Source organism: Pyrus communis, chromosome 1 (assembly GCF_963583255.1).
Source record: "Pyrus communis chromosome 1, drPyrComm1.1, whole genome shotgun sequence".
Lineage (NCBI taxonomy): Eukaryota > Viridiplantae > Streptophyta > Magnoliopsida > Rosales > Rosaceae > Pyrus > Pyrus communis.
In genome coordinates, this window is record NC_084803.1 from 33,201,332 (window position 1) to 33,225,503 (window position 24,172).

The 24,172-nt window shown below is 36.1% G+C and overlaps 3 protein-coding genes across 3 annotated transcripts; all 3 read right to left on the reverse strand.

The window, feature by feature from the left end:
- Positions 1-299: 299 nt before the first annotated feature.
- Positions 300-3,091, reverse strand: LOC137708643 (uncharacterized). The gene is made up of 2 exons (XM_068447767.1): positions 2,693-3,091; positions 300-1,315 (listed from the first exon to the last, which is right to left on the reverse strand). The coding sequence occupies exons 1-2, from the start codon at positions 2,997-2,999 to the stop codon at positions 963-965; spliced, it is 660 nt and encodes a 219-aa protein (XP_068303868.1). The 5' UTR covers positions 3,000-3,091; the 3' UTR covers positions 300-962.
- A 5,747-nt stretch (positions 3,092-8,838) lies between these two features.
- On the reverse strand, positions 8,839-14,481 carry LOC137717625 (long chain acyl-CoA synthetase 9, chloroplastic-like). The gene is made up of 11 exons (XM_068457047.1): positions 14,035-14,481; positions 13,728-13,808; positions 12,982-13,245; positions 11,888-12,019; positions 11,570-11,743; positions 11,225-11,454; positions 10,393-10,510; positions 9,984-10,115; positions 9,734-9,868; positions 9,458-9,664; positions 8,839-9,318 (listed from the first exon to the last, which is right to left on the reverse strand). Exons 1-11 carry the CDS (start codon positions 14,479-14,481, stop codon positions 9,151-9,153), a joined length of 2,088 nt encoding a protein of 695 aa, XP_068313148.1. The 3' UTR covers positions 8,839-9,150.
- Positions 14,482-16,661: 2,180 nt separating this feature from the next.
- LOC137741889 (uncharacterized) lies at positions 16,662-22,894 on the reverse strand. Its single transcript, XM_068481591.1, has 10 exons — positions 22,724-22,894; positions 22,172-22,419; positions 21,000-21,033; positions 19,715-19,854; positions 18,757-18,823; positions 18,351-18,450; positions 17,814-17,977; positions 17,654-17,700; positions 17,523-17,573; positions 16,662-17,261 (listed from the first exon to the last, which is right to left on the reverse strand). The coding sequence occupies exons 1-10, from the start codon at positions 22,794-22,796 to the stop codon at positions 16,872-16,874; spliced, it is 1,314 nt and encodes a 437-aa protein (XP_068337692.1). The 5' UTR covers positions 22,797-22,894; the 3' UTR covers positions 16,662-16,871.
- Positions 22,895-24,172: the final 1,278 nt, after the last annotated feature.

A 24,172-nucleotide genomic window follows, 5' to 3' on the forward strand; every position in this document is an offset into this window, starting at 1 on the left:
ATTCAAAAAATACAGTGTATAAAATGTTTAACTACCGTATTTTACAGCCGGTTATTGTTAAAGCACAACAAAAGTTTTTTAAAAAAACACAACAATCTCAAACTAGCCCTAACCCTCACAATAACGATATTTTTAATTCAACGTGAAGAACACGTTAATTACAGCAATGCTTAATTAGGTTAGTTCCATGACTGAAAATATTAGTAATAAATATTTGAAGACTCAAAATACAAAAACAGAAACCCCTCACTTGTGGTGCAATAGTAGTCAGATCAACAAAAGTTGAACCCAGAAGTTCTTCTCTTCGAAATATATTTCTATTTTTTTTTTCTTTATTAAGAAATGGAGTTTTGCACTTATTTGTAAAGAACCCTACCATGTGGACTCAGAATTCCAACTTGAGTTTCTCAATGGACTTGTAGCTCAAGACTCAAGTGATTGAGGAAATGTACTCGCACCTGAAGTCATATATTCTTGTATCCGAAGTCCTGCTCCCTCGATTAATATCGCTTGTATCTTGAGTTCTTTATCCAAGGGAACAAGATGATATTAGCCATGAAGACAACTATTAAACAATAGATCCACAAGAGTGGGCCCCCTGCTCCATTGTTTCCCACTTTGTGAACCTGACATGGGTCTTGCTTTACAAAATGTTTGGTGATGGGAGTTGAACTTTTACAAATTTAAATTTCATCTTTATAACAATGTGAAACCAAAGCACATATATTTCAAGATCCCTCCTTTTACAGCCTGTACTCCTTTAACGAAATGAAAGAAACCAAAAGAAAAAAGAAGCCCCAAAGAGTTGAAAGCCAGATAACAAAAGCACTTTTTAGGGTTTTTGACTCTAATACCACCCCCCTCCCCCCTCTCAATAATATATGACTTTATGGATTGGAGCTTCTACCCACAGATGAGCACGGTGGAGGAAAGACTTGTGTCACTTACTGTACAAACCCCCTTTATTCCATGGCCCATCTCCTCTTTGTCAAGCTTCTTATCCAACCCTTCCTTACCTTGACACCCTCCACCTTGTTGCTGACATGGCACACACTGCCCTTGTTGGACCTCTTCCATCTGATGAGCTGGGTCAAGTGACCAATCCTCTTCCGCCACCTAAGCGGGATGTGGGATTTCCCGTACTCTATCACGCTCTTGGTATCCCTTGCCTCCTTGGTTTCCTTGGCTTCCTTGGCTTCCTTCCTGAAGTTGTGATTCCAGGACATGTTGCAATGATCTAGAGAGACCTTAGAGACTTTGTTCTTCTCCCATGAGGTTACTCCATTGTCTTCAAACTTGATTGATATGAATGAGTCTGCAAAAGCAATTGGCAGTGCGAATATGTGATCATGGTTGCCAAGAAAATTCAGACATGCACATTTTTTACAATCTTTTTCGGTAGTGAGAAAAACCCCCAATGGCCTACTATCTCATTCAGATCGAGTTCTTAGGACAAACCTCAAATGCATGTAATCATATGCAAACCACACGTGCTCACACCATTTTCTGTTAAATAGTGAGTTAGTACATTAAACTGGGCAGAGAAAGCTCCAAGCGTCAATGACCAAATAAAAGCAAATGTAACTCAATCAAAAGAACGCAATCAACGTGAATTTGAAGTTAGGAGTAATTATATATAGGTTCATTCAAAACAGGCTAATGGTGATGATATTCTCTGTTTAGCTTATGAGAATATTTGCAAACGCAATATGTTAGTCAAATGTAAGAACTGTGTTTTCATCCCCTCCAAACTCTACTTTCATTATTATTATTATTATTATTATTATCATTAGTTGGTTGGGAAGGATGGGGAGAGGGTTGAGTGCAAGCAAAGAGAAGGGGTTGATTAACAAAGGAAATTTGAACTAAAACATAATTAAGTTTGGCTTTTGCACTTTAATATTTTGTATATCAACTTAATTAAGTTTGCTTATAATAATGGAAGTACGCTGATTATTTAAGATATCTCTAAACAGGGGTTTTTTCTAATACTAACACAGATTTGGAGGGGTAGTGCCCCTCATTACTTTTGAAGTGAACCAAATGTAAATGCACAAAACCTCATAAAGGTAACATCCATCTACTTCTAAAACCTGAAAAAGGATGCATCTTGGTTCAAAAGGATGAAGCTTTTTAGGTAATTGTCAAACTAATCTGCTTATAGTCTTGTAATGATAGTTTCTTCGCATAATTGGAAACAATTAAATCATAATTGATTAGACAACCACATGAACCCCAATAAAAAGAAAAGGATGCTTCTTCATGAATAAACCCCTAAAACCCGCCACTTAGTACAAAGGTCTTGTGGTATTCCTTTTCACTTGTAAGTGAAAGGTCTTAGGTTCGATCCTTGCCAAATACGAGTTTGAACCACATTATTACTAGCTCATTGTCTGGCTATGCCTTAAGGTGGGGAAGATGAAGTCTTGCATTCCAAATCTTCCGTTTTATTTATACTTTGGCCATAATTTTGTCATTATCACCTAAAAAATAACTAATTACACAACATATTAAACAAGACCCACAAGAAACAAAGAAACAAAGACACACATACAACATCAAAGCACAATGCTTGGCCTTAAGCATTGTTTATATCACCACAAAGTTCAAACTCATAATTTTCACCACTAAAAGCAGCAAAAAGTTAAAAAGATAAGAAATTTACCACTCACCCACCAGAAAAAGCACTTACCTTCTTGGCTGGTGGAAGCCTCTTGATCTGAGCCGTCGTCAGGTTTCCACTGCCGATTGAGGAAAGAGCTGAAAGCAAAGATCTTGGGGAGGCGAATGGGTGCCTTCTTGTGCATGCCATTTGGGTTTTTATGGCCACTGCCGCCTCTGCCGCCTCTGACGGAGGAAACATGATGGCGGTGGTGGTGGTGGCCTTTTTTGGCAGACAAGATCAGAAGCCTCTCAGTCAGGCAGAGCGAGCAGACCCCCACAACCAACTCTTTAGGGTGGAAATAGCAAAAGGAGTTCTCTTCTCTGAAGCCATTCATGTTAGAATTGGGGTTTGAGGGAGTTGATGAGAAAGGTAAGGGAAAAAGTGAGAAAAACTTGTGACTTGAAAAGAAAGAAAGAATAGGTTCTGTTTTCCTGTGTGGGAGAAGAATGCGTGGTGCGTGTAGTTTGTTGGAAGGCATTTATAGTTTGGAATATTTTAAGAGGGGATGCTACGTGACCAAAATTTCAAGAGTAATGTTAAAATGATTAAATTTGTAGACTAAATTTTAGAAACTAAATTACATGTAAGTTGATGATTGGTTTATTACTTAATCGTTGATAGACGTGCTCATTTTTATTAATGACACATCATTTAATTTGCAAATTTAGTTTCCTAATTTAATTTTCCTAACATTACTCAAATTTTAAGCCATCTTTCGTAAAATATATGGACGTTTAACTTCTTTTTTAAATTATAAAACAAATTCAATAATCAACTACTATATTATATAATTTACAAAATATGGCATTACTCAAATTTTAAGCCACCTTTCATAGAATATGTAGATGTTTAACTTCTTTTTTAAATTAAAAAACGAATTCAATCATCACTACTATATTATATAATTTACAAAATATTATTTAAAATTTTAAACTCTATTTTTTCCAGTTTTAGTGTCACATCCCGACTAGGGGCGGATCACTTCCCAGGCCCGCTCTACCCCCGTAACACGATATTGTCCGCTTTGGGCTTACCATTCCCTCACGGTTTTGTTTTTTTGGAACTCACGAGCAACTTCCCAGTGGGTCACCCATCATGGGATTGCTCTAGCCCCCTTCTCGCTTAACTTCGGAGTTCTCACGGAACCCGGAGCCAGTGACCTTCCAAAAGGCATCGTGCTAGGTAGAGATGGGAATATACATTTAAGGATCACTCCCCTGGGCGATGTGGGATGTTACAATCCACCCCCCTTAGGGGCCCGACGTCCTTGTCGGCACACCACGACCAGGGTTAGGCTCTGATGCCAATTTGTCACATCCCGACCCGGGGCGGATCACTTCCCGGGTTCGACTCCACCACCGTAGCACGATATTATCCGCTTTGGGCTTACCATTCCCTCACGGTTTTGTTTTTGCAAACTCACGAGCAACTTTCCAGTGGGTCACCAATCATGGGATTGCTCTAGCCCCCTTCTCGCTTAACTTCGGAGTTCCCACAGAACCCGAAGCCAGTGAGCTCCCAAAAGGCCTCGTGCTAGGCAGGGATGGGAATATACATTTAAGGATCACTCTCCTGAGCGATGTGGGATGTTACATTTAGATCAATGGAGGTGATCACGAGGTTGGCCCACAAATCACTTTTGGCCAATATTGTAAGGATTGGATAGAGGCCTTATGGAGAGTACTAAGAAAATTGATTTGTGTCTTATTTATTTATTTGTTATTCTTAGAAATGAGATATTTGATTTTACATATTAACACTGTAAAATTGGAGGACGATGCTTATAATATATTTTACTTGAAATGAAGAAAGTCACGAATTGAGAAATGGGAAAAGAAGTTGTAATGGGATGAATTAATTCCTATCGTTCATATAATTCTTGATTTTCAAGTGTGATCGCAAATTTTAAAGTGGAATCAATACTTTTTTGGATCTTATTTATGTTATATTGATTTGATCACAATATTATAAAAAAAATCAAACTAATCGAATAAGCTTGAGTTAGATTGGGTTGGATTTAAAAATCTACCATTCAATATATATTGGATCAAAAGCAGATTCACTATGTTTTATTGATTTCGAATAACATAACATTGCCTTTTGGATTGTATTTTTTATTTTTTTTTTCATTGAGTTTGAAGGTTTGGATCGGTTTGATAATTTCAAGTTGAGTTTAGATTTGTGTCCTTGGTGTTAGGAGTGTGGATAAGAAGTACAGGCTTCGGGTGTGATTTTTTCTTCAAATGAAGAAAAATTAGACGAAATTAGTTTTTCGGTAATAAACGCATACGAGGCACCTACCCTACTCCAAATAGGTGAGGACCATTACAACCAGAAAACTCCCACTCATCTCTCCTCCACCAAATTTATTGAAAATAAATATAAGTAAACAAAAAAGATACAAGCAGGGGACCATACCAGACTGCAAAGACAAAAGCGACCAACGAAAATAAGAATAAAGACAAAACGAAATGTCACGAGTATGAGCAGAGGCTACAAAATCTAGAATTGTAGACCACCAATAATAAGCATAACTATTTGCCCTAAATGAAGCTAAAGCATCTGCAACCTGATTTACTTATCTATAAATATGTACACATAAATCACATTTGACGAAGTTGCCAGAGACAATTCTTCCAATCTACCATATGAAACCTTGAGGTCTCATTAGAAGCCTTAAAAAGATAGTGAATAACCAACATGGAGTCTGTTTTTATCCATAAATGTTTCCAATCTATGACCAAAGCTATACACACAAGCTCTATAAAAGCAAAAATTTCTACAACAATTGAACGTGAATTTTGTTGGTTTCCGGCATTTTTTTCACATATTATGTCAATTTTTCCTAAGGGTAGTACTATCCATACACCCATTTTTACTTCTAACACAAGCTTCTCAATATCAGTCATCGGATCGAGTGAATTAAAGAAGATAAATGGCCTAACATTAACAAGTATGTAGGAGGTAAAAATAGATGTGTGAATAGAACTATCCCTTCTAACACCAAAATTCACACTTAAACAAGAAGAATATTACGTCAATTTTCCTTGAACTTGTATCTCATTATCAATTTTCTCGTTAAACTTCAATTTGAACCACTTTTTTTTAATAAACGATATTATCTACACTAAGGAGAGGGGGTGGGCTTAGCCTTACAATGGACTATTAATAATGTGATTCAAATTTACCTTTAGTAAAAATCAAACCTAAGACCTCTCACTTACAAGTGAAGAGGAATACTATTAGACTGTAGTACTAAGTAGCCAATTTAAACCACTTTTATTCCGTCTAAAAAATCACATGCCAATCATTTCAATTGTTATTTGTTTTTTTTATTATTAAAAATCTCTATCATTATTATTTTTTCCTTTTTTTTCTTTTCAAAATGATAGAAACTTTGATTAAATTCAAATTGAAATGTTTACATCAGATGTCACAGTGTTAAACAATCATTTCAGTTCAAACTCATTCTAACTATGGATGCCACCTTCCTTAAACACAAAAGATGTCACTAGATGTGCTACCCTAATACCAACACGTGGAGCAAAGCGAAATTCTACTGACCTCAATTGTTGTTATAATCGTCTAATATCAAATAGGATACCTTCAAATATTACCTCCGGTTGCAAAGTACCATTAATCATCTCCGTAAGATTTTCTGAGACAATTTTAACAAAAAGGTTAGATGAAATATGGGAAAGTCATTTACAATAATTTATCTGAAAATTAGTCAAAATAAAAGATATAGGGCAAAAAATAACACCTCAAACCTTAAAAGGGAGCTACTATTTTGACAACCTCAAAAGTGTGAAATTCACACTTTAAACCGCAAAAGCTCCATATATGCTTCTCTCATTGCTTTTAAGTGGATAATATTCTATACCTAAACTGCTAAACTTTGGGTTGGATGCTTCTTTTTCTTTTTTTGCTTTCAATTACTAAAGTTTCCTACTTTGCTTTGCTACAATCTCTAACAAAAAGCAAAAGCATTGTGAGTTTTCTGCTCTCAATTCTCAAGTCTCGAGAGAAGAGAAGGGGAAAAGTACGGAGGAGTCAACCGAACCGATATCCCACACATTCTGTTTTTTTTTTTTTTTTTTTTTTGTCAAATAATAGATTTGTCAGATCAGATGTTAGATTAGGAAGCCGACGGATTTTGAACCTATACCATGATTCAAGGCCAACACTCCTCTCCGCCATCATGGTAAAGAGCCACTTGTATATTCCACACATTCAGTTAATTATTATGATATATTTATCACTAATCTTCCTAAATGCCTACAATTTGACAAACCAAACCCCGAACCCTATCCAAAACAATTGCATTGGGGATGTGGAGTTGGTCACTGCCAAGTGAGTTTTCAGTCAAAAAGTGTGACTCCCTCACATTTCATTTCCACTTCATTTCTTTCTAACCTTATAGATAGAATGTAAACTAAAGTTGTGAGATTAAAATTGCAATAAGAAGGTTTTTTTGTAGGTAGTTTGTAGGTGCTCACGAAAGGTCACAAGATGAAGAAATTCTTGCATGCGATAGTCAGATCAAGTATTACATAAATTTTAATTTAAAAATTCCGCTCTCTTATAACTGAGTTGAACAGTTCACTTAATCTGATCACTAGACACAAAAACATATCAACAAGATTAACTTGCAGTTTTTCATCGTATCACATCTTGGAAAAAGGCTATGGTGGTGTGGGTGCATTCCCTTTCTCCAAGAAGATCGTTTTCACTACAAACGTGTAGTTCAAGGCCTTGATATTGCAAATTTCCTTGGAAAACTTTGAGAATTATGTGAAAAAATCGACATGTTTTTTTCCCTGTGAAGATTTTCGGGACAATTATGCAAATCCCTATCCCGGAATCTCCAAAACCTCTCATTCATGCCTCGTTTTCTACAAATTGGTTTCCATGTTTCGTGTATCAAGATTACGTCACTCCACAGTTGCTAACAGGATCGAGAAGAGTGAAAAAAATTTAAGTATCCAATAATCAAATAGGAATATTACGTGTTATAATATAAGTAATGAGATATAAAAAATGTATCATTTCTTCTATTTGTATTATGACACGTGGAGTGCTGCTTGAATATTTGCTGCTTGAATATTCGCTACTTGAAAAAAACTCTCTTGAGAAGAGGATTGTCTTGTTGTATAAGACATGAGAAAAATCAATACCTCCTTAATGTAATTATAAATCTTGTCCTGCTTTACTCTTTAAACTTTCAATTTGACTAGCGCTCTCCCCTACACCTTTGGTTAGGTTAGTCAAATTTTCTGTCGAATTAAGAGTTATTTTTGTTCATTTTGTACAAAATAAGCTCTTAGATTTGTTGTTGATGTATAAATTTCAACCCTCTCTAGCTCAAATTCTCATAATTCTAAGCATTTACTATATAAGCCTTGAAATGTCGCATTTTGTTGACGTACATGTCTTAAAATTGATCATACGACGAAATGAAAGGAAATTTTTGCATAATTGACAAATTGAGAGGTATATATATTGACATGAACCGAAAGTTTAAAGAGCTCAAAACCAAATTGAAAGTTTGGAAAGCAAAGAGAAGTAGGATCCAAAATTCAGAAACATGTTTAAACATTTTTTGTCTTTTGGTTAAAGATAACTGAAAGGGGAAGTGAATGAACCATAAGTTAAAAGGAATAAAAGTTGATGGAAACAAACAAACCAAAGGAGCACATGGGGGATGCTTCTACTGAAAGGATTAAGTAAGGTTCATATCATGGAGTGTGGATGATGGACCAGATACTTCCCTTCACCCTTTCTAGACCAGACCATTTAGGCTCCCTTTCCACCCTAAATGTGTAGTCTTTTCAAATCTTAATGTCCTTGGATTGGAAACTGAACATAGACCACATCTTCTCAATCCTGTCGTGCCATTCCTGACTGATAGCACAATGTTACGTATTTTAAATTTCACACAACATCATATGTTTTAAATTTCATGCTATCATTTTATGAAGTCATCATACAGCAATCAAATGTCGAATTCTTTTTTTGTAGATAAAACGATAAAGTTACACTGAATGGTGGGCTAAACCACATAATACGTAATAATTGAGTATCGAACACATGATGTATTAAGTGACTAAAGTGTCAAATCCTACGAAATCTAAATTTTGCAGCCAACAAAAGTATGGAGAAGACGAACGAAAAATACAACTTGAAAAAACAACTTAAATCAGAAAAAAATACAGAAAGGATGGGGGCATTCTCAAAAATTGCTACTGTGGATCGTCTCACTTTCAATGCTGTAAAACCAACAAAAAAAATAGAAATAAAATTCAAAAATCTGACCCTTTTGCTTCAGTAGCCACATAATTACACTAATATCATCATTCCTTTTATTGCTTGGAGTAGCTTAACTCTACGCATTTTTCCTAACACTAGTCCTTCGGCTAGCATTAAACCTAGCAAGGCCACAAACAAAATGGAGAAACAGGTAATTTGGTGGTGCCCTCGATTTATCAGGAAGCGTATAACTTGGCGAGGTCTTCTGAGAAAGCCTTCCTAATGACATCTCTCTTGAGCTTGAGAGCTGCAGTGACCAGGCCGGATTCTGGAGTCCATGGTTCCGAAAGCAGTTCGATTTTGGCAGGGATCTCAAACTTCTCCAAACGCGCCCTCTTTGCTTCCTGTTAATTGGCGAAAGATAAATATTTGAACCAGAACAAAGCAAATTAGATTGCACCTAGTATGTTCAAAATTTTTGATACACCACTAGAATCAAGCGAAGTTTAAAGTAACGGAAATTTATCCAGAAGATTTATGTACCTTTACAAGTGATGCTTGCACTTCTTTTATGGTTTCTGCTTTCGAACACAAGTCCGCAAAATCGGTAAAAGTGATTTCTTGTTTTGCAGCCCATTCTTCTAATGTGACTCGAGAAGCCACCACAAGAGTCACACAGTAACTATGAAAAGGATCAGCATGCAACATGATATTGTCGACGTAGGGGCACACTGAAAGAGCAGCCTCAACCTGTAAAGGAAACATTAGTCCCCGAGGAAAATCTGATGAAAATTTGCATTCATCTTGCAGCACTCGTACCTTTCCTAGGGAGACATACTCCCCGTGCTGAAGTTTGACTATATCCTTCTTACGGTCAATTATCTCAAGACAACCATCACCATGAAATCGCCCTATGTCACCTGTATAGAACCATCTCATTCCTTTCTCGTCAACCTTTTTCACAAAAAAGCCAAAAATACAAAATTCACTGAAGTTAGGACTCCAATGAACAATTTTTCCTTGGTGGGTAGAAGCAACCGAAAAAAATGGTATGAAACCAAAAGTCTACCTTGTATGACTCTCTTGTTTTCTCTTCATTTTTGAAATAACCAAGTGTAACATTTGGACCACCAATGACTATCTCTCCACGAGGCATCGGGGTATCGGTATTCAGATATCCTCCTTCCGGCCAATCAATTAACTGGATACAGAAGAAAAAAAATATTTTAACATAATTAAAGTCAATATCATCTTCGTGCCTTGGAAACAAAGTACAGAGCTCTTCTTAAGCCATTTGCCTTAACAGAAAACGAAAAACAGACAAATCAATCTAGAAGTTCATAAATGAACACCTCCAAGCAACTTAAGTCATGATTAGGATGCCAAATAAGTTTCTATCTTTCATATTTCCTTTTAAAGAAGAAGTTGATGTTATCAGTTTAAACACGTAATATAAGATACCCATTGGCACCTCTTACCTTTACAAATGAGCATGGAAGCGGAGCTCCAACTCGACCTACAGAAGTATCGTCAAACTCTGAGAATGTCCCACCAGCGCAAGTTTCAGTGAGGCCATACCCTTGACCAATTGGAGAACTGTCAATAGCCATCAATAAAAAATGAGATATGATGAGAATGGAGCAAAAGAAAATAAATTTGTTTCTTCAGAAGCATGCAATTGAGTCGTTGTGCACCTCTGAATTTTAACATTCGAAGGAACTTCTTATTAATATGTGATTTGATTTTGTCCGTGAGTATTAATGTGTAAAATTTATGTACTGAGGGGAAACAAAGAGGGGTTATCATAATCCTCTTAGAAACCTGAATATGTCCCACCAGTAATCTTCGACTGTGAATTCATAAGACTATAGGATTGGAAAAACACCTGGGGGTGAAATATGAGTGGACCAACTAAAAGAAGACAAGTTGTTAAAAGTACTAAGACCATATTAACCCAAGGCAATAGTATGTTTACACTTACAAGATGATTACAACCAGAATTTAGGTCCTTATTTAATTTCTATATACACAACTGTGTAGGTTTGAAAGGCATTGAGAGACAGATTAGCATGGTCCTTTTTGAAAGAAATGGGACGACTCGTAGAAATAATGCCTTGCGTTAGAGCTTGAGACTTGACCACCAATACTACCACCTCATTTTCACTAAAATCTGGTCTACTCATATTTTAACCATTTAGTGGACTGATTTTCAAATTTCAAGTCAATGAAAAAAAAAAATATAGGCAGGACAAAGTCATGGTTCACAATATGGTATTCTGTAGATGATAAAAGTACTAAAATCATACTAACCCAAAGCAGATGTTGATGAATCTTTGAGTATCACCCGAGAGAGGAGCACCACCAGAAAGAATAAAACGAAGGTGACCTCCTAGAACTGCACGGACCTTTCTAAACACAAGAAGGTTCCACAGAAACTTTTCCAGGCCCCAAGCCCCGAACCAACTCCCATTCACAGCAGACAACCTACGAGTATATGCCAAGTGAAACAATATCTTGGCTAGTCCACCCTTCGCATTTACCTGAAGCATCATGCATCATGAAGATACAGTGTTGGAAAAATTGGGATAATGCGCACATGTATATGCATCTACACATGTAATTTTGTTAACTCATATGCACAAGAAGTTTCAAAACCTTGTTGAGCACTCCATCTCGAACACGATCAAGAATTGCAGGGACAGCTGTCAATACAGTTGGCAAGAGTGCAGTTGCATCCCCTTTTGTTCCCCTTTTAATTTTACTTGACGTATCAGTAAGGGTCAACGGAGATCCATACCCTATGGCACTTCCAACAGCAACCAAGAAGTTCTTCAAGATAGATAGTAAAACTTGTTAATCAGGTACCAGAAATATAAGGACGTAACAAAGCAGCTAGTGATAATCATTAACAAAAAAAATTATCAATGAATCACTATAGCCATGCAATCTAGCCATCTTACATATTTTCCATACCTCCGCTGCTAATTCAAGGATATGAGCGAGGGGAAGATATGCCAGATAAACATCCTTGCCTCCAAGGCCGGGAACAATAGTCATGACCGCAGAAGCTACAGCTAGCACATTAGCATGTGTCATCATTACACCCTGTAAAAAGTGCAAGATGAAGGTTAATTAATGGTGATTGTTGATTAGATGAATGCCTATACTTGCATTAGATGCCAACTCAAGATAAGTACAAAAGGGTGACCCCAAGCCAACAAGTTTTCCTGGCTCCCCCCTTTGCGCCTGAACAACTTTTCCGTTGCGGTCAAAATAAGTATACAAAAACGAATGGCATGAAATAGAGTATAATACAATATTTTCTATATATCTAGGGAAAATAGGTTATGTAGGGAAATGTGATGCAACAAGTGCCTATTCTATTTATACGTATGACATAAATTGATACAATTATCAGTAGTCACAAATCATAATCCCCACACGGAAAATCTTTAATTGAACCCAACCCATCAAGTGTTCACCACCCTGTACCCTAACTCCATAAGGCAATGCTTAGATAAGCAAATTGCAATGCCTGTACTAAATAATTCCATCCAAATTGATACACATGATATCTTTGTTCCAAAAATGTGATGGGGAATGGATGCTACAAAGAGCCTTTCATTACTTCTCCTATTATTTAACTCAAGGCTATAGTAATAAGAAGAAATTTATCAAATGAAAAGGAAAGAGTATAGTAGTAGAGTAGTGAAATTAATAATACTGCAGCAGTTTAATGCAGATAGAAACTAGAACAATGCATTATAAAATTATCACAATCAAGCATCCTTATCTTCTGAAAACTTTAACAGTGTAACAAAAGCACTTTTTAAGGGTAATTTTAAAACCAAAACTCACAATATATCAACTGTCGACAATGTGAAGGTGAAACATAAAGGAATAGCAATACTGACACAAATGTCACACAAAGCTTCAAAATTTTTATAAACTCCCAAGTCAACAATCAACATGTAAGAAACCAGTTAGAAGGAATATCATGTGTGAAAGTGCAAAGAAAAAAAAAAAGGCAGAAACCAAAATAACAAGATATAATAGAAGCTTTAAACCTTGGGTAATCCAGTACTTCCACTTGTATACATAATGACTGCAATATCTTCTGGAAGAGGTAAATCGGGATCAACGGGGTTTTGTCGGCCAAGTTTCTCAACATCATCAAATGAAGTGATTCTCCAGCGACTTTGAACAGATGAGGCACTGGATGGGATATTGGCATCCATACATATGATTCGCTTCACTGTATCTAGTTTTCCACTTATGTCTAGAAGTTTCTTCAGTTCTTTTTGCCCACATATCACAGTTGTAACTTCCGTCTGGAGAAAAGTAAAATGAAAATGATATTGGTCATGTAGTAAGAAAAAAATTTGAGGACAAATGACAAACAATAACCCTAATGTGGTACAAACATATCAACACCATCAATGCATTTATTTTCTGCTTTCAAAAACAAAGAAATCTAACACCAAAAATCCATCTCCAGTCAGTGAAATGCTCCTCCAACTAGGTTGCAACATTTGGATGAGCTACACGAAAGTCACAATGTGAAATTCAAAATATATTGCTTGTGCTTAATACATTGTTTAAAAAATAAAAAATCACTAAATAAGTAAATAAACATACATGACCTCTAATCGACAAAAAAAATTATTCTGCAATAGTAGCATACCTTGCCAAACAACAGGAATGTGGGTGCCAATCCATAAGAGAGAGAAACAGAGATAGATATAAACACACACACATATATATATATATATATATATATCCATGTATACTGAGAGAGAGAGAGAGAGAGAACCTCATTCAGTGAGTGACATAGAGCCTCCTCCCCGAGAGATGCATATATGGTAACAACAGTGACATTGCGCCTAAAACAACCCTGATATAAAAAGAACACAGTCAGGGATAAGAAATTTGTGCACAACTCATCCGCTACGAACATTGCCGTTTAAAACTCTAATTTAAAGATTTATATAAAAAAAAACGCATCATATGTGCAACAAAATCATGCTCTCAGGAAGTTTAAGGTTCAGCTATAAAGGAATCTTATGAAATTTCAGAAGAATGATTAATTTTATGTCAGGAAGAGCACGTAAGACATGCACCTGCAATGCAAGAAACCACTCTTTCCTTGTGTCAGCAAAGATTGCCACTTTCTCTTCCCTATTATGTCCAAGTTGAGCTAAACCGGAAGCAAAGTTGCACGCTACTTCAAATGCCTTCCCATAGGTCAGCCATTCGTAGTCTCCCAAATGAAGCTTCTCAAAGGATCTTCCATCCTTTGATACCTCAACCTCCCTTGCAATCAATGCCCGGGTTCCAAGAAGGCGTTTCTCTAGGAACCGCTTGGATGACTGCTCGAAAAGCTCTGCAAGAGTAGTAACACCCTTCCATAGTGTTGCAACAGGGGCAGCAAACCGATGGTTTCGGATTGCATACCCGGGTTCCCCACCAACATCAACGGGCACACCCCGTTGCTTCGCTCTCATCGATTTCTGAATCATAATTGTTAGTAACAGAGGAACAAGCACGCCAACCATGTAGGGATCCATTTTTTTCCCAAATTAATATCCAAATTTCAATCCTGAAAATTTAACATCCAGTCAAATTTTATTCAATCAAAATTACAGTAAAAGACTAGAAATTTAAAAAAAAAATCAGACTTAAACCGTTTTAATTATTTCAAATTTAATAACGTGCTCACATTTATTTTCATTTTTCAATTTTCTAATTTCCATTTTACATTGCAAGCAAGCATGTCATGAACTCAAGCACAAAAGCAGTGAAACGAAAGAATAAAACGACTTCACAAACTGATATAAAACGCACATTGCACCACAAAACGGAGAAGCCGAAATCCAAAAGCAATAACATAAAAAGCACTTTTGAGTAAAGCAGATTCATCGTGTAAATTGCGTTTCGGGGTACCTTCTTGTTGAAGCAAAAGCACGGGAAGCCGAAATTCGACCTTCAAGTCATCACCATTGATAATTCGAGCGATTGGGAAGTGAAAACCTGAAAAACTGGGACCGAAACGAGGTCGTTTTAATAGCAGGGAGGGCGGGAAGCGTGAGAGAGAGGTAAGGGCTGAGAGGCGGAGGGATCGAGAGGAAGGGGAGTTGGAGACTCAGACTGACAGAACTTAAGAACTCTCAACTCGTTTTTTGTTTTGTTTTTTATTATTTGTAAAAATTATTGGCGCGGAGAGGGTTAATACGGGCCGTACGATCTGGGTTCTTGACGACGCTGGATATTGTGCAAGCGGCCCAGATGGGTTTGAATGAAGAAAATGCTCCGCCCCTTTGTCTTCTATTTTCACTTTTTATAACAAGGCAATATTTTTTTTCTTTTTCATTTTTATAAATACTAGCAAAGTCCACACATTTTATGTGTGAAGAATATAAATTTTTATTCTTCTCAAAAATTATTTTTAATTGTTTTTTTAACCGGGTTGACATGCATCTGAAAAAAAAAGGAGTTGACAGGAGAAAGAGAGAGCTTAGAGGGTAGCAATAAGGTGAGGTTCAGAAAGAAAAAGCAAAAGTTTGTTTGTATGAAATTACTTTAATACTCACATTTTTTTCTTGTTTAATATTTTTACCAGTTATGTATTAAAGGTTATAATTGTAATTTCATTGATCTTTGGTTGACAAAGAGAGTTTTAGTATTATGTAGTTTAGATGGAGAGTAATTGTGACTTGTTACACACCTATCAAAAATGGGTGTATCCTACAAACCTGAAGGCTTGGGGAGTTCTTCATGTGACCTCAATATTGAGATGATAATGAATCTCTCCCCCTCTTGACTTAATTTTTTGTACAACCAATCACTTTAATGCCTTACTTAGTTACAAACTCATGCTATATGGCTCAGCACAAGACAATATTTCATACAAGTCTAACTTATGGAAAGGAAAACTCGCATTTGAGAGAATAATGCAGAGATACGTTTTGACAAACTGAACTAACTCACACTCTATTTTTGCATGATATGTAAGGAGTCTTCCTCTTGATTGTAATTTACTTTTTGGTACAAGTAATGAGTTGACATGTGAAAAGTACACGACTATACATGTTAAATTGTATGTCTTCTATCAAAAAGAAATACGTGTAAGGTGTAAGGTGACAAACATTTTCCAAAATTTTGTTGAGAGAAAACAAAAAGGTTTTACCAAAATCTAAAAAAGAATGATTTTCTCGCTTTGTATATTCAAATTTCATGTAGCGCAAAGGTGTAGTCTTTTTTTTTTTTCTCTCTCAAATAAAATAAAAAACTCATTGAAGCCAAGCGTGAGGGAATGCTAGAAGTTTGGTAATTTCTCCTCCGACAAAAATAAAAACCCCATTGAAGTGTGTGTGTGTACATTGGTCTAACCGACTTGGCGCAACATTAAAGACGAGGAAAAGAAGCAGGGATGGTGACACTAGGCCGCCCAATTAGTTATGTTTGGAGTTAAAAAAAAAAAAACGCACGTGGGAATAACCTCACCAATTTATTTGTTTAGAAAAAACTCCCAACTGTATAGAGATAAACTTTGCTGTAACCGGTGCATACACCCACCCCTTGTCGTGAAAGAGAGAGAAACAAAGTGCACAGTGCACACAACCGGAATTTGGACGAGCATGCGGGAAGAATCACACGAGAAAAAAAATAAGAACCGAATGGGCATCCAACCCGAATACAAATAAGGCATGCAAGAAAATCACGTGAGAAGAGAGGGAGACATGAAAAGTGTGCATGCAACGGGGATATATAAATTTTGTTCCAAACCTCTGTACATTTCTCAACCAACATAGTCATTCTCAAATTACTAAACGACTGAAATGACCAAGGATGTGTTAATACTCCTGTTTCGTCTCGTCATTTCTCAAGGTTTACTTTGGATAGCAATGATACAAGAAGGATTGTGAGAATTTATACAGTTCCAACGCGCTGCAGTTCTTTAGCTCGGTCTTTGTCTTTCACTCCTAGTATCTTGTGAATTTCCTTGGGATGCTGCTGCTCCTGAAAACATTTCCATCACCGATCTCAAAGCTCCGGATAGTTCCTCAGGCATTTGTTCTCCGAAATTCAAGTTGATGTTACCCCCAATCCTTACTCCTGGTTCATCAGATCCGTCGGTGCTGCTATCATTTCCTTGGCTATCTTGAGAATGTTGTCCTTGGTATGCATTTGCAGCCATGTTCATGAACATACTGGAAAATTCAGCGGGAAGGGCACCTGTATTGAAGGGCATAGAACCGAATGGAGGCGGTGCAGCATGGTTTCTTGACCCTTCGGTAGACTGGTTGGTGTGTTCTGAACCATTACTGCTACTAAACGAACTTGTGCTCTGTAATAGATGAGAAAAAAAAAATTACTTAAGTCACAAAGCATGCTTGGTAATGAGAATGCAATACTTTTCTTGGCAGTGAAGGATATGATTTATTAACAGAGCATACTTGTTAATAAATCATATCCTTCACTGCCAAGAAAAGTACTGCATTCTCATTCTTAGAACAGTTGAGAACTTCAGATGAAAGGAAAACCTAAAGAAAGAAAGTAGCTAAAAAGGGGGGATACCGTTGACCTGTCTTTAAGATGAATGTCATACCTGACCAGATTCCGCTCGTCGTTGTTCATCTTTCAGTTTCTGATCAGCCACCTATTGGATTCAAATTAACAAAGTGGTTAAAGCAGTGGTCATAAGAAATAAAGAAAAGAAGAAGGCACACAAGAACCAACCCGAATGTTTTCTTTGACAGCTTCATTGTTCGGATCCAATTGCAACACTGAAAAGATAAAATCCCCACTAAGATGTCAAATACTACCTTATTGTGTAAACATCTGTTTCCAAATTCTTTTGTATACCATAAGCTGGCATTAGCATAGGTTACCCACTTACCTTTCTTAAATCCTTTCTCTATAGCGTCATGGTAGTTCCCCTGTGCATAGTAAGCTAATCCCAGACGACTATATGCCTTGCTGTAATTTGGGTCGATTTCAATTGATTTAAGGCAATCTTCGATTGCTTCAGTATATTTGTGCATCTGAGTGTAAGCAGCCGCCCTGAATATACACCATATACATTAAAACAATGGGCAGTTTCAATAAAACAATGGGCAGTTTCAATAAAACAATAAGGATGAAAACCTAAATAGAAAATGAAAACTTGGGACTTCCCCATTCAAGCTTGGGTAAAAGAGTTACAATATTTTTTTAACTGTTCATTAGGCAAACTAGCATGTTTAAGGCACCATTTTTCGAATATGATCTGAAAATAATGAGAATTTTCTGTTACAACAATTTTGTCATTAAGATTAATTTGCACTAGATATCTTTCTTTGTTATTCCTTCTGGGAAAATGAGAAAACGTAGAAGACTGAAACTGTTATGGAACAATTATTAGTACCAATAATTTAAAGACAAGTTGGTAGTGCACCTGTTACAGTAGTAAATGGCATTACTTTCACAAAGGGCAATGGCACAATCATACAACTCAATTGCCTTGGGGTACAGCTTTGATTGCATGGCCCTATTACCTAACAAAATAAAAATCAAATGAAAGAATCAGCCTCTGGATAGAATATTGACGTTCAATATCAGCGTAGAGTGCCGTATTTGACAAGCATGAGGTAAGATACAGATATTAACGAATGCTTTTGATGCATTGTCATTCCAATGACAGTAGAAAATAGAAACTGGTGCGTATGACAAGACAGTGATGTGAGAGAGAAACAGAGAGATAAATGAGTGAAGTCTTTCTCAAATTTACAGAAACTTGACATTGTACAGTTGCTTCAAGAGCAACACGCTTACAACGCAACCAGGCAATATCATTTAATTACCTTGCGATTTCAAGGTCTCTGCCAGGTTTTTAGGACTTAATTCCATGCATCCAGATCTTTCCATCTCCTGAAGCAGCAAATGGTTTTTTTCTTATTAAGAAGGATTGAAAAGTGACAGCAAGAGAATTCCATTTAAGAACCAATAACGGAGTCAAAAACCAAGGGTACAAGAGTTCCAAGATGAAAGTGATAATTCAAATGTTAATATAAAAAGGATTATGAAATATAAGCAGAAAGGAATTGGATATTATCAAGTACAATACTTTATGTCGCTGGAAGTTTGAAACCATAGGGGTTGATGTCAAACTTCATGTAACTCAATTTCCCAATCCCTTCCCATCAGTCCCAATCCTTAAATCTTAGCTTTCCCTCGGAGTCGCAAATCCTGGATGCTACTCATCAAGAGTGTGCACCAGATACATTGCCTTGTATATTTTAATGGTGATTACAGTGTCAGTTCTCAAAGCTACAGAATCATTAGGAACTACAACGTAATGATGTTGTATGAGGCCAAATCCATACATTTATCTTTACAATGAAGTGCATGATTGGTTTTCCTTATCTAATTTCAATACTTCACGTTCCATATACAGTTTAATTTTCTATTCTTAAGCTTCAATTAAAATTCTCAATTACCAAAGCGTTTACTGCTTACCCGATATGTTAACAATATGTGAATTCAGCAATTTAGCATGTAACAATAGATGCATAGTGGTCTTCTTCAAAAAGTGTAGACATGGCTAAAGAATAATTCATCATAAAACCAAAATTCATATGACATTACTAAATTATGAAGACGAGGACTACAATTTTATCTCAAAATTTTGTAGGAATAAATATGACGGACATCTGATTTGTCCTTGTAGCTTTCTTTTTCTTTTAATAGAAGTTTTCTAAACAAAAATAAATAAAACTCATGCAAAAAAGGGGAGGGGAGAGAGAGAGAGAGAGAGCATACAGCTAAAGCCTCATGGAATATTTTAGTCGCTTTCTCTAATCTCACTGGGTCATCACTACCATCAGGCAGGGTCTTAAAAAAGAGGCTTCTCTCAAAGAGTGCAGAAAAGAATTGCCCAAACAGTGCGTCTTTAGACTCCCCTGCCAATAACATGATCATCAAATGAAATGTAACATGAACTGTAAACTCTGACAAAAACTTCATTTCATAAAGCCAACACAATTCCATTTAAAGTATGTGATTCATGTGCAGATTCAATGAAAAGATCACATTGAATTAGACAACATTTAACTTTTGTTCTCTTTGAGCAAGATCCTCCTAAAATGATTTAGTACCAATCCTGTATGGCATAACCCCCTAACCCGGACATTATAATTTATTTATTTTTTGGTCAACAACCCAGACATTATAATTTATATAATTTATAAAGTAATGATTCTGATAGCAATTGGAAGTGTAAACCAACGTTTCATAGGTGAGCCCATTAAGGTGAGTCTATTTTGGTTTGGCAAGGCAAGGCATAAGCCTTGAGGCATTGAGAAGTATACCATTCGAAACATGAATTATTTAATACAGAGCAGGTTAAAAAAAGCACCATTGACATGGCTATGAAGTATCTGACATACGAGTATGACTGAAGGTGGGAGAACCATATACACAAAAGAAAAAGCCTAGAGAAGTCTAGGAAAGAGGAAAGAATGAGGAGAGCTAACTACAAGGGCTAGTTCACATCCCTTGGAAGGAACATTAGGGTTTAAAAAACATTATTTTGGGGATGAGTTCTATCGGGTAGGAGGGGGAAGAAGAAGAAGCAGGGTTCATCAAGGGATTAAACAAAAATTTACGTTTTGATTCTAAAACCGGCCATTAATGAATTGAATAAAAATGAAATATTTCGGTAAATGGATAAAAACTTCCAAAAAAAGTGTAAGGCTCAGAAAAAATTGTCTTCTTCACCGCTAACGGCTTAGCCTCCATTCGTGTTGCACAGCCTAAAGCAAATCTACCCGTAACAGAAATTTTTTAATGCTTTGCATCGAAGCGCACCTCGAGGCACACCTAAAAAAACTTTTTAAGGCAGTAGTTCAATCCCTAGAGATGATTCATTTAATTGCAGATGCAACAGATAATATTCCTCTTAAGGAACGCACCCAATGATGAATTTCATGTACAAAATTGGAAGCAATTTAGCCAAACTTAATAAATCACCGAACAAGGTAAGGACACGCATATAGGAAACATAAAATAGAATTAGAGAAAAGCAACAAAAGTGTAAATGCAATACCTAGATCATGGTGATTGCTTGTCAAATCCTCACCCTGATCAAATTAAAAACAAGAAATGAAACAGAGTCACACTCAAAACTTTCAAACCTTATAGTAAATACATATATTACTAAGAAACAACCATATGCATGCAACTATAAAAGCATCATTGTATTTATGATCTTAAAGAAAATGAAAAATAAAGCAAAAGAAAGAAGAAAAACATAAAAGTCGCATGTTCTCAAATTAGGAAAGAAAAGTGCTCCCTTTAACTAATCTGATATCAAATTATTTATTGAGTATACAACTTAATTAAAGCGTACACAAATTCATTTGTGAATTAACAATAGAACAAACCAACCAAATAGTTAACAAATACTAAAAAACAAATTTCATCTTCATTTGTATTTCATCTAGTCACATATTCTGCTTCTATTTCCGGCTGTTATCAAACCACCTCCAACTTAAGTAAACCCAGCATATACACCCAATACCTATCCTTTACCAATTATTGAGGAACTTTGAGATAAAGTTCAGTTTCTATCAGTTTTATGAGCTTCGGTTTCTTGTGAGTTCACTGGAATATCGCTTTCCTTGCTTTGTTTAGATTGGAAGGCAGCTATTTGCTAGCCTGGCTGTGGTTTTTATTTTACGTTGTTGTTTGTTTTCGTTTTCATGGTTCTGTGTTCCTTGTTGGGATAGCGGTGTTTGGGCTGATCAGCTAGACCACCTCTCTTTTCCTAATAAAACCATATCTTTATTAAAAAATACCTATCCTTTACCAATATAGTAAAATATAATCTTAATCACACAATATCGGTTATGTCTCTAAAGTAAACATTCACTTTGTTGAGCTTATATAACCTTCAACGCACATATATCAAAAGAGATAAAACCCTAACTTGGTCTTTCTTCCTCCCCTTTCCTGTTCATAAACTAACACTATGTATCCTTTTACTTCCGCATTTCCTTCCATTGAAACAAAGGATAAGGCCTACTAGCCCACAGATCTCATTCATCCAATTTTCCCCAAATTTTCAATCTCAGATTGTAAGCAAGTTTGCATTTTCATGGTCCATATTAACTTATAGATGACTAAAAAAAAATTATAATGCATTACACCCATGGTGATTTACATAAGAATTTCTAAGGAATGAACAAAATAATGTGAAAGCCCCAGAGAACTTTATACCTTCGAAAGGTTGGCATTATCAGCCCCCGGTGCAGCTGATGAACCAGGAGCATCAACTGAGTTTGATCGATGAACATGATCAGGTTTCTTCTCCTGAAGCTTGTTCAACTCCGGTGAACTAAAAAGATCAACCAACGATGCGGGTTCAAACCCATCATCAGCAACAGATGTATTGAGCTTAAAAGCCTCATGCAAGCATTCCCTTGCAACCTCAATGCTTTCATTATCAACACCAGAAGCTGGTTCAACTGCCCCAACCGAAACGAAACAAAACAACCCATGATCAGTGAGGGATTCGAAACCCATAATAGTAATTTGAAAGAATTCATCAACAAGCACATTGATGGTACAGACATAATTCAAAGTCTACAGTTCAAGTGCATAAGTTCATTAATACTTTTAGGCATCCAAAATCAACGTAATAAAAATAATGCAAGGAACGAGCTTGAAACCCTAGAAATAATTTCACTATATCTATATATCACATTGCAATTACAATCATATATATATATATATATAGAGAGAGAGAGAGAGAGAGAGAGAGAGAGAGACCGGAATTGAGGAAATCCAAGAAGGAGCGGACGATGCGACGAGAGAGAGGAGAATTGGTCTTCAAGGGAGCCATGGACTAACAGAGAGAGGTGACAGCCGCAGTGCGCATGAAAGTGTGGAAGCCACCTGCTTGTCTGTGAGACTCGGAGTTCTCGGCTGACTATATTAGGGCTTTGTTTGGCTGCGGGACCTTTTGCTGTGTCAAAATTAGACCTTGTAATTTTTTTTATTTATTTTTTGCCAAAAATTAAAAAATAATATTAAAAATAAAAAAAATAAAAAACCTTGTGATTTGTTACAATTTTTCAATAAAAACCTGATTTTGTTAGCCAAAATGATTATGAGATTGGCATAATTCAATTGATTCATGAGATTTAAAATCAATAAAGTGCGTTATGATTATCTATCCAGAATACAGCACGTGGTACGCCTTAGAGCATGTCCATCCCAACAAAATAGCTTGGGCTATTGGGCAATCTAAAACCCTCTCCCCAAAATCACTCTAGCTCTACCCAATCAACTGGGCTCCAGGGGAGCCCAACATACCACACAAGATCGAATTGCTTAGCCCATCAACTGGGTGAATCTGACGTCAGCCACGTAAATTTTTTATTTTGGCTAGGCACGTGTGTTACAAGCGCAAGTACTGGCGAGTGAACCAACAGAAATACAGAGCTGGGGCCGTGCTGTAAGCACACTTAGCTGATCTAGGGTGGGGATGACGTGGCTCTGTCTGGACCGCTGGATTTCCAATGGTTAAAAACAAAATTGAATTTGAAAATAATGGCTAGTGCACATGGAAAATTCTGGTTGATTCTGGTTGTTAGAAATTCCAATCAAAGATCCAGATTTTTCAGGCTTAAAAATTAAAAAAAAATCAGAAAAAATCTTATTATTACCGTTGGGATTATGTGTCAAAATCTGGGCTTTTGGATTAATCATAAAATGTAATCCAATTGTCCATATTAATAAGGTTACGTTAAAATTATTAAAAATACATAAAAAAATTTATAAATTTTGTTCTATATTCAATTTGGTATTTTTTTTATTTTTCTATTTTTGGCAAAATTTGATATGTTATTTAAAATAAGAGAATCATTATATAAACTAAAAGCATCTTTATTCTAAACAACATAAATAACACACAAATAAAATTACAAAAACATAGCAAATAAAATTTAAAAAAATATATCAAATAAACTTACAAAAAACACCAAATAAACTTTAAAAATAAAAAAATAAAAAAAAATAAAAATAAAAAGCAAAACAAACCAAATAAACTTGTGAAAAAAAAATACCTACTAAGAGCATTTTTCTTCCACAAAAGTGCTCAATCAAGTCACTTTGACACCTATTGTGAATGTATGAAGATTGAATAGAACTATAATATGACAGCTTGTCCCGAAATATTTTTTTCGATGGTGTGAAAAGACTAAATTGCCCTTGGAC